The 11,292-nt window shown below is 45.2% G+C and overlaps 1 protein-coding gene across 1 annotated transcript; it reads right to left on the bottom strand.

The window, feature by feature from the left end:
• Nucleotides 1-677: 677 nt before the first annotated feature.
• Gsto1 (glutathione S-transferase omega 1) lies at nucleotides 678-10,751 on the bottom strand. The gene is made up of 6 exons (XM_021191855.2): nucleotides 10,644-10,751; nucleotides 10,443-10,551; nucleotides 7,583-7,805; nucleotides 5,465-5,563; nucleotides 1,997-2,103; nucleotides 678-1,219 (listed from the first exon to the last, which is right to left on the bottom strand). Exons 1-6 carry the CDS (start codon nucleotides 10,675-10,677, stop codon nucleotides 1,066-1,068), a joined length of 726 nt encoding a protein of 241 aa, XP_021047514.1. The 5' UTR covers nucleotides 10,678-10,751; the 3' UTR covers nucleotides 678-1,065.
• Nucleotides 10,752-11,292: the final 541 nt, after the last annotated feature.

Below are 11,292 nucleotides of genomic sequence, written 5' to 3'. Positions count from 1 at the left end.
AGCAGGACGCTAGTTGTCCCGTTTGTGAAGTCAGCCAGTCCCTGGCTCCCCAGGATGCGACCCCCATCACCGTGAAGCTAAACCCTAAATGGGGCCCTGAGCTTTGCCAGATTAGGCGCCCTTAAGGAATCACCCCCGTGATTGTCGCAGGCAAGCCAGAAAACAACTACAGAAAACCTGCCGGTCGGTGGGTGCCATTCCTATGGGCATTGTCCTCCAGATCCTTCTGCCAACATCTTAAGGCCTCACTTAACCTCTGGACCAGACCCACCATCCCTAGAATGGAGTGAGGGTCCCACACTACCTTCTCTTATGGAAGTGATAGAAGTATTAAGATTAACCTTTCCCTTTGGAGATTTCATCCATTACTTATTCAGTCTTATATACCTATATGGCTGATGTGACCTTAACGGTATTGCATGTGACACACCTATATAAGACAGAACTATATCTGCCTTATTTGGAAGGAAGGCTTTGAAAGAGCTAGAAGTAGGGGCTAGTGAGATCGTTTGGTGTTTGCTGCTCTTCCAGAAGGGAGATTCGTTTCCCATCACCCCACAGCCTCTGCCAGGATCACCAGCTCCAAGGGATCCCGTGTGCGCGAGCGCGGCACACACACACACACACACACACACACACACACACACACACAGAAATTAGAAGCTGAGAGCTCAAGCAAGAGGCTACCCAGTCATGTTGACCTGAGGTGGTTTGGACTCAGTTTTTGATGCTCACAAGAGGAATAAGATATAATGATGGAAAGAATGGGGAAATCACAGTTTTCAGACATGAGAAATCAAAAAACTTGACATTTTTCTTGAAATCCAAATCTAGAAGTCTGGATCAAACCAGAGGTGATGGTCTTGGGGGTGGTGGCAGTGAAGACTGTCAGGACCATTAGAACGGATTGTTCTGAAACAGAAATGCAGTAGTGGGGCCTGGGGGAAACCCACTTAGTCCATAAGGTCAAATTATGAGAAAGGAACCAGTGAGAATACTGGGTAAAATAAGCAATCATTATTCAATCAGTGAGGGGAAACAGCATTTGCTGAGGGCTCTTGCCCTTCAGAGCCCATAATCACAGGCCTCTGGGCTGTCCTGTAGGTAGAGATGTAAATAATTGCGGTAAGTCTTGGCATCAATGATGTGGGAGGATGCCACAGGGTCTTCCTGCATGGCTGCCATCCAGAGCTTGAGTTTTGGGGTGTTGGCTAAACACCTGTGGGAAGACAAGATGAGAGCTGTGAGCCAGAGGAACTAGACCAGCCCCCCAGAGTCTCGCCCACCACCACAGTCCCCCTAAACTCTTAAAATTGATCTTGAAACACAACTCTTTAAAATGCAAGCCATAGACTAAAAGGCTTTAGCTTTGAGTGGCATTGGGGTCTTTGTTTCTCAGAAGAGGAAGCCGAGTTGAGAGTTGCGTGGTCAGTCAGCAGAACTTCAAACTGAGAGACGGCCAGACAATTGCCTTAAACACCAACGTTCTATAGGAAACGGGAATAGAGGTAGCCCCAGATTGCCATGGGTTCTAGGACATAGAAGTAAGCCATCGTGGCTGACTACAAACTCAAAGCATGAGTTTAAAAAGCAGTGTGGAACTCTTACAATAGGAAGGAAGTAAGAAAGATGTGTTAATACTAAGGTTTCAACAAACAGGGGAATGAAGAACACTATTTGGTTAATTAAACTTGTACTGATGTAGGTTACATATGACTAACATAAATTATCTACACCCGTGTGGACTTTGAGCCAGCAGAGGGTAAATTTTAAGACCCTGATATCATAGACAGATGTCTCATCCTCCCATGGGCTGAACGTGGGAACGAATGGGTGACCTGACAGGTTGTGTGTACCCCCAGGACGTTCCCCTCTTGCTGGCTCAATTCATGCCAGTGATATCAATATCTATCTAGGTTCAGAAAAATTCCATATATCCATATATAATAATACAGCTCTCACACTAAACTATGCACAAAATATTCAAATGTCTTACTCATTGAGCTCCAGTGCTTCCAGTCGTTGAAACCAAGGCCAAATAAGATAATCAACCATAGAGATTAAATCCCCACCAAAGAAGGCCTTCTCCTTATTGGTCAAAGCCTGATTGTTAAAGGAAAAAGAAGTTTACTTGTGCAGATAGAAAAACATCATTAAAAACAACAGAGGCAAATTAGGTAGAGAATGTCTAAGTCTCCTGCTATCCTGATATAGTCAAGTTGGATTTTAATATGATCCAAAACCCTCCATAACCCAGCAGTTCTTAACGGAAATCTGACAGATAGTATGCCACTGGTTCTCAACCGTCCTAATGCTGAGACCCTTTAACACAGTTCCTCATGCTGTGGTGACCCCAACCATAGAGTCATTTTCATTTCTACTTCCTATCTGTAACTTTGTTACTACTATGAATCATGATGTAAATATCTGTGTTTTCCAATGGACTTAGGTGATCTCTGTGAAAGGGTCATTTGACCCCCAAAGGGGTCACAACCCACAGGTTGAAACTGCCATAATATACAGATATGTTGGGAGTACAAAGGTCCTTGTGCTCACAGACAGCAACAGGGAAACCAGGAATGTTAAACACACAGGGTTGTCTTCTCAAAAGAAAAGGTGTATAACCTGTTCTACCCAGAAGGCTGGGGATGGGGGCGGCTAGTAGCCTAGGTCACCCCTGTGTTCTCTGTAGGGCCAAGCCATACCTGGCTTCCCAAAAGCTTCCACAGCCAGGCCTGGGGGTGGCTAACAGTCTAGCCGACCTCTGTGTTATCTGCATGGCCAGGGGCTCATCCACAGTGGCTGATAGCCCAATGACCTCTCTACTATCTGTATGACCAAGACCACACCATATCCTCCCAGAGGCCCTTAAGATAATACATGTAACCTATCTCCAGAGCCCATCTTCACAGACATGTACCTTGAGAACAGTTCACTGGAATGATGCCTGTGTGCACAGAGGACTGCGGTGTGTTTAAAACTGCCTAAAACAAACTGCCCGATGTCTGTCTGACTCTAGGTGTTTGAACCCACCACTCCAGAGTCATGTTGAACCAGATTTCCTTCTTGTTTCATGCAACATGTTCCTCTGATGAGACCCTAGTGGTCAGAGATCCCCAAACTGATGGAATAGCTCAACCAGACCGTGTTATTTGTCCAGAGTAAAGAAGTTTTGATACAATCAAACCTTAGAACACTTACTGCAAGCAGGAAGGAACGACACATAACGTAAATGAATCTTATAACCCTAAAGTGGAATGCAAGAAGCCATTAAAACCTGCACAGTACACAGCTGCATTTGTATAAAGTAGGAAACAACCTAAACTCAGCTCTTGGCTCTTAATACAGATGCTCGGGACTATGATGTGTTCGTTTTTGTTTTTTGTTTGTTTGTTTTTTTATTTGTCAAGATGCACTTTTATGCATGAGGTGCTTCTCTGCATGTAAGTTTTTAGTTGGAAACACAGTTAAAACATCCTAGGAGTAGAGAGAATTGACAGTTAAACAGGTGACAATTATTTGGATAACCCTAAAGTCCAAATCGGATGTTTCTGAAACATAAGGTGAATTGATGCGAAGGTTTCACCGAAGAGGGAAATCGAGAGTATTATTAGGTTAATTAAATCTGAAGGATATAGGGTGCATATGACTAAAATTCATTATCTACTTATAACACAGCCAAAGGATTTTTAGAAGACCAGAATCAAACCAACTTTCCCATTATAAACAGTCTCTGGTTTTCCTTGGAGATCCTTGTAATATTATGCACTGTGGATAGATTGTTCATGTCTTTATGATTATTTGTCTTCTCTCCACTAAAATAAGAACCTGATTCCAACTTCCATGCTGTCTCACAGAAAAGCAGGAATTAGAAAATTTGATTTAAGAACAAACATATAACTCCACAAAGAACTACCAGTAAAGAAACTGAACTATACACTACTGTAGGCACAAATCAAAATGCCCCATTAAAGAGAAGTTATTTTAGGAGATTAGAAAATTCATGATGCCAGACCCAAATAAAGATGTCAGAATGCTAAATTATGAGTTAAACCCATGAGTACACAAAGAGAAATCTTTCATTAATTAAGCCTATAATACACAGGAAAGTCCACTAAGACCAAGCTGCCATCCCAGTGACACTAAGATAGCTCAGTACCAGAAAAATCTACCTGTAAGACCACTTCAGGGAATCATGAAGTCGGCCTTGCATGAGTCACAGGGTTTTCAGGTTAGAGTCTGTAGTTTTCCCAGGCACTTGTGAGCCTTTCAGTTCCTGAGAAATAGAGGCACTCCCTCGGGCAGTGGAGCCGAGCATTCGGGCCTCTCTGTGGTTCTCTGTATTCCCTTGGTAGTCAAGGAAGTGTGGAAGCTTGACAGAACAACTGCTCTTAATGATCTGGTGTACCAGGTATAGCTTGCAAATGTCATTGTATCCTGGCAACTACAACCGTATTGATCCTGGCAATTGCCATTATATTCTGTTCCTGATAAAGGAATAAAAATTCTGATTGCTCCCAATAAAAATTGCCACAACTTAAGTTTTGCTGTGGACCCATATCAGGTGTCCTTGGCCTGGTAAGTAAGCAGGGACACTTAGAGACCCCAAGCATCAGGCTAAAGGGATGGCTCTGGGAACATTCTGTCAATGTAACAGGTGCCAGGAACACTGAGCATTTACAGTGTAAGAATTAGCAGATTAAGACTGGAGAGATGGATGCTTAAGGGCATGGATGGGAATAAGGGCATGACCTGCTTCTCTAGAGGAACACATGAGGTGGCTCAGAAATGCCTGTAACTCCCGCTCCAGGGGATCCAACACCTATGGCCACACCCACCTGTACCATCCTCTTGCATACACATAATCAAAAGTAACAAAAATAAAATCTTAAGAATAGAGTGAAAATATATATATACTGGAAGGAACTCCATGCTTAGGATTGGATGCCAGGATACACCAATGGAAGGAAGTGCTTCTGCTTCTCCATGACTACGTTAGGAGGAAAGAAGTGGTATCTATATTTTAAATATATGAGCATAGGCTGAAAACAAGAATAGAAAATGGGGACAATAAAAAACTGGGAAACCTGGGTGTTATTTTAATGTTGATGTCCTAAGGACCTCAAGCCATAAGCCATGTGTAGTCAGGCATGCCTGTAACACTAGCGTTCACATGGCTGAGGCAGGAGGATCACGAGTTTAAGGCCAGTATGGGCTGAACAGTGGGTTTGTGGCTAGCCTGGGACACCTGTCTCAAAAAACTAAAACTAAAGTCAATGATGGTACTTTTAGGCGTCTTGATTTATATCATGCGTAGAAGAGCTTACAGAAATCTGTTGTGATTTATTTTTGACTGGATACTATTTCTAATTGTCAGTGATTTGGAGTGTGAGCTTGTAAAGGCACAAAGAAATGCAGATATAGATTGTCATTTCTTACGGTGAAGGCCAAGAGAAGCAAGTACCTCCTCTAGCTTCTTGAATTCTCTCTCCAACGCTTCCCTTAGGCCCGGATAGTCTTCCTTTCTCTTCGCCCTAACAAAGCTTGTAACCAAAGGCGGCACCTGAAGGGAAAATAAGTGTTTAGTTTATCAGGGTGAAGCTAATGCCCTGGCCTGCCCTGCCAACACACACATAACAAACATACTAGAATCCCTCCAGAGTGCTTGACCAAGGGTAGCCCAAATCGCAGTGTTTACAGAAACCATGGCCTGGCATTTCAAACCTCTTTTGTAGACTAGGATGTGGGGCTGCTCCAGATTTTGTCATTTGCAGATAACGGAACCCACTTATCAAGTTTGAACCAGAAATCTCATAAATGGACACTGAGTGCACTAGAATTGAACAAATAGGCCTGGAACTATGGGAAATTTCTAAAATAATACTGAGAAATAGACTAGCCAAGAGGTACCAGCTGCTGCCAGTGCCAGCGAGCACTAACGGGCATTTGTACTGCTGCATGCTGAGGTAACTAGATATTTGCTCTTGCATTGCTTCCCCAGAATTTAGTCTTGCAGCCACTGCCACCACCTCTATAACAGACAAGAGACACCATCACCTTCTGCCTCAGTCACCTGGGTACTGACTGGTGTTACAGGCATGCCCTGACCACACTCTGTGTGTGTGTGCATGTGTTGGGGAGGAGCTATATGCACAGGGGTGTGCAGGTGTAACAGACCCGTGTATGTGCACATGGGGTCAAAGTGGAACATCAGTGACTTCTTCTGTCGTCTGCAATCTTACTGCCACCACAGAATCTTTCACTGAGTCAGAAGAAAGATTGCTGTTCCGGCTGGGCTCACTGCAGTGTAAGCTTTCTGGATCTGGGTATTGCTCATCCCCCACCCCCAGCCAACACACACACACACACACACACACACACACACACACGTACGCACATACGCACATGCACACGCACACGATGTGATGCTGGGCTCACAGGCACACACAGCCACCCCAGCTTTTTATGTGGGTGCTGAGGAGCTGCACCTTAGCCCTCGTGCTTGCAGAAGCACTCTTGCCCACAGAGCATCCCCAGCCATCCTGACACTAATTTTTCATCTCCCCAGTATGACATATAAATGTTCTAGCCACCTCCACTATTCTTTCACTGTTATCCTACTAAGCAGATAACTCCCTTGCCATTTGCAATATCTCCAAAACAGAATGTTCTCCTTGTCAATCTCCCTTCTTCTAAATACTTTTAAAAAGCTCTTTCTTCATTCATAGATAAAATATTCCTTTATAGACTTAGCATACTATGGAAGTAACTCATCTGAACGTATGTAGTGGAGCACTGCTATTCTTGGTGTCTAAAAACATACCTGTTGGCCGTCTCTTTACTAATATTGATTTGAATGAATCCACTCTGATGCTAATTAAGATGCAGGCACATTCCCCCAGAGACCTCAGTGCACTGTCCCTGCTAAAGACTGGCAGTGACAATTAAGAGCTGACACAATAGGAACCAGTGTCAGAGTCTGCTCTAGCCGATCCATGTTGGATCTATTCACAGGTGAACTAACCCACTAGAAGTAAAACAGGGAGGCTGGCCCAAAATGCACAGTATGAAGCTTCCCAAACTATTCGCACACCCAGATAGTGAGCGACCGACCAGCAGGGGAAACTCAGTCCTCATGTTCTTGGGGCAACAAGGCCAAGAAGGCAGGCAGTTCTGAGGGCAGAGGGCCAACAGCCTCAATGAGGAGAAGCTCAGTGAGGAACAGAGCTGTAGTCCTGAGCAGCCTGGCCATGTTTCAGAAAGGCAGCAGGACAAAGCATAAATATCAAAAATGACCAATCTTAGTGAAAACAAGAGAAGACACGCAGTGAGAACTGGGAGAGAAGGGAGAATGTGTGGCAGACTTAAAAAACATATTTTCACCAGGGGTGGGTCAGGCAAAAGAGCCTGGAGGGCTGGGCTGACTGCAAGGCAAGCAGGGAGCACAGAGTGGCAGGGCATGGTGAATTTGGTTAAGGTCCCCAGTGCCTGAACTGTCACAAAGGCAGTGCTGATTTAGCCTAGAACAAAACAAGGGTTTTGGTTTTGGTTTTGGTTTTAATTTTTTTTTTTTCAAACACACCTTAGAGAATAACTCAAGGGTCATCTTCTGGCGCGCCTTCTCGTAGGGGTCATCTGGAAATAACCTCTTCTCTGGGTACACTTCATCCAGGTACTCACAAGTGATGATGGATTCAGTGACCAAGTGACCCTGGCTGTTCTCCAGAACCGGCACCAGCCCAGAGGGATTCTTCTTAAAGAACCATTCGGGCTTGTTCTTCAGGTTGATATTGATGACTTCGTGCCTGAAAGATACAAGGCTACTGAAGAGAGCAAGGCAGTTTCTGTCTCCCAGAATCAGTGTGGACCGAGTCCACCATCCACTTAGTGGAGGAGCCTTGGATGGAGGAGGAGAGTTCTGACCGCGCTGCACCCACAGTTTAAGACCCTGGGCCAGATGCCCTCCTGCAGGCGAGCAGCCAATGTTCACTTTTCTGTTCATCTGACTTGCTTCACTTAGCATCTCCATGATCCACCTCGGTCACACACTTTAGACTTTCCTTCTCTTGAACAGTGGAATACCATGTATTGAGCATTGTCATTATCCACTCATTTGTCAGCGGCCATTGGCAGTGCACCATGGTGAACAGTGCGATACTAACTAAACATGGAAAGGCTGGTGTCTTCTGCATCCTGACAGGAGGCAACCAACTGGATTGTGCACATGTCCACTCAATATATTGGAATCAGCCTGACAAAACCTCATTTCATTTTGATTCAGTTCAAAATGAGTTGAATGGACTCAACTGAATACATTTTGCTAATATGAATTTTGAAATCCTTGTTTACAAGGGTATTTTTTTTAATCCTAAAAAAATCTCATAAAATGGACCTTTTTTTTTTTTTTTTTTTTTTTTTTAAGACAGGGTTTCTCTGTGTATCCCTGGCTGTCCTGGAACTCACTCTGTAGATCAGGCTGGCCTCGAACTCAGAAATTCACCTGCCTCTGCTGGGATTAAAGGCGTGCGCCACCACACCCAGCTTTGGTGTGTTTTCTTTAAAAAGGTTTCTAAATCATAAAAAGTATGAGGCTAGACAGACAGTGTAAGGGCACCTGCTGCTCTTGCAAAGGATTTGGGTTCAGTCCCCAGGACCCACATCAGGGGTCATAACTCCGGTACATGGGGATCCAATGCCCTCTTCTGCTCTGTGGCATCCTGCAAGCACATAAACGCATGCACAAGTGCACACACATGAACAGAAAAATAATTTTTAAAAAGTATACAAAATAAATAAAAAAAGAATCCATTGGAGTCAGGCTATATCCAGATTGTAACTGTGTACGCCTTGTATCCTGCAGAGACTGTAAGAGAAAGGAAAGTATTCAAATCCTTAAAGAGATGTCCGGATAACTCAAATCAGGCACGATGTCCACTAGGAGAGACCACTCAAAAGTAAGCCATCCCAACACGTCTCATTTCCTGTATCTTCACCCACAACAAATCAGATTTAGCTTATGGATTTCAATGCATAATCCTTCATAAGAACAAATAGCCAGTGTGAACACTGAAGTGTGTGTGTGTGTGTGTGTGTGTGTGTGCAAGCATGTTAAAAGGTTTACAGAATAATGAACATACAAGCCATCTGTCATGGGAAAAACCAAAGCCTTTGCCATAGAATAGTGTCCATCTCTGAGAATTAATTATATTTTGAAAATGGAAGGCAAGTCCTGGGCTCTGGAGATGAAGAACACAAGTGAAGGCTAGAAGCTTGGCATTTTGAGCCAACACTCAGCACACTGAGCCCACTGGCTGGAGGATGCTCCTTACAGAGAGTATGCAACACACACGCCCTGTGTAAGATGCCACTGCCCCAGGAAAAGTTTCCTGGTTCAAAATCAGTCTGTGAACAACTATCTGAAGTAACCCTTCTCCCCGTTAGGGCCCCCACCCCTGTTATGGTAAAGTAATTTCAATGTTGTTTTGGAAAATCCTGGTGCGAAATATAATTCTTTTCCACACAGAGTTTCAGTAGGAAACATCACACAAGGCATTGTGCCCTGTTCTTGGACTCTCTCATTGTTTTAGAACAATATCTTTTTTTTTCTATTCAGTTTGATTTATTTTTAGAGTGAAAGTTCCAACTAATATAGAAAAATTGCTTTTTAAGAAAAAAAATATTTTCTTGTGTTCAAAACCAAATCTCCCATCCAAATGAAATTAAAATCGTTACAAAGTGACAGTTAATTTTCAAATACTTCCTTAGGTTACATATTTTAACATTTAGGGAAAAGAACTACCTGCCTAGCCAATTCTCCCCACAGACTAAAAGTAGTTTACGAATTGTAACTGTATACATGAATTTTTTCTTAAGGGTGAGCTTTCAAACAGCAGGTGTCTAATACTTGTTCAAAAGATCCCCCAAGACATTGGAAGGGAAATGGTCCAACGAACATGGTATCGGGGAAAAGCCAAAAGACTCGCCAACTGTAGATAACGCGTAGGTCAAAGACTGTTTGGATCCGGAGGCTTTGCAGACGCTTGACTGACACTTCCCTGTGTTTACAACCCAAATGGCTGTGCACATGGCTCAGAACTCTGCTAGGCTGGTGACCTTTGTGCAGCATGAAGCAAGCCTCCAGTTCACCAAGAATCCCAGGACCCGAGCTGAGACAGCTGCCCAGGGTTCCGCAATCTTGTGTAAATCTTGAGGTTCCACCAACATCACGGGGGCGGGGGGGGCGCCTTTTTTGAGCCCCAGACTGCTTAAACAGGCTGCCCCAGAGCCCTAGAGTCCATGACAATTCTCCCCTTGAAAAAAAGAGTGAGTAACTAAAGTCTCTTACAAAAGGCTGAGAATATTTCCCCCTGAACACAAAGCCAACGCCCCGAGGGGTTGAAGCGGGCCGCCAGCGGCTCGGGAGTCGTCACCCTCGTCCTCACCGGATTCCCTTGGCCTTCAGGACCATCAGCGTCCTCTGAGCGAAGGGGCAGAACCTCATGCTGTAGACGCGGATCAGGCCCTCCGGGACCGGGCCGGGGGGCGCGCTTCCTGCAGGAGAGAGGAGACGGTCACGGCCCGGATCGCACGGTGATCCCGGGCATCCCCGGTACCCGGAGCGTCCCCGCCACCGGCAGCCTCACCCTTCCCCAGGCTCCTGGCGGATGCTCCAGACATCGCTGTGCCGTGTAAGCCGAGAGCCACGCGGGTCCTGCTCCCGTTTGTGGGCGACTCTGGAACCACGAGGTCTTATTCAGTGTCCTAGAACTCAGCCCCGCCCAGACCGCGCCTCCTGGCCCGGAGCCGCCCCCGAGTTTAAAGGGAAAGCTTCGGCCGCTGCGGATGGATCCTGATGCTGTGTAACATTGACCGGTGGGCTCCCAGGTTCGCTGCAAGGTAGTGCAAGGAGGAACAAAACCAGAGACACATACCCCGCCTCCACACAAGGGGACTTGTGGTTTCTTGTGTCACGTGATGACCACCTGGAGATGGCCAAAGCAGAGATGCTCAGAGAGAGCCACCCCATCCCTTCAGGCAGGTTTCCTGTCTGCCTTCATACAGGACTCTGGCCCTGACCTCCATACCTCCCACACCCACTCTACTGGTATGTGAGCTCTAGCTCTGCCCCCAAATTTCCAACATTCCAGAGGGGTCTAGGTGTAACCTATGACTCCCTGGAGGTGGTCTAGCCACCTGGACAGTCTTTTCTTCTGTCAGTACTAGCTTAGTATAAGCTGCCATCCCCATAGTCACTTACAGAGGCATATTTTGGCATAATAGAAATGAGCACAC

Source organism: Mus pahari, chromosome 1 (genome assembly GCF_900095145.1).
Source record: "Mus pahari chromosome 1, PAHARI_EIJ_v1.1, whole genome shotgun sequence".
NCBI lineage: Eukaryota > Metazoa > Chordata > Mammalia > Rodentia > Muridae > Mus > Mus pahari.
The sequence above is the reverse complement of the archived record's forward strand: the minus strand, read 5'-3'. Positions and strand labels throughout refer to the sequence as shown.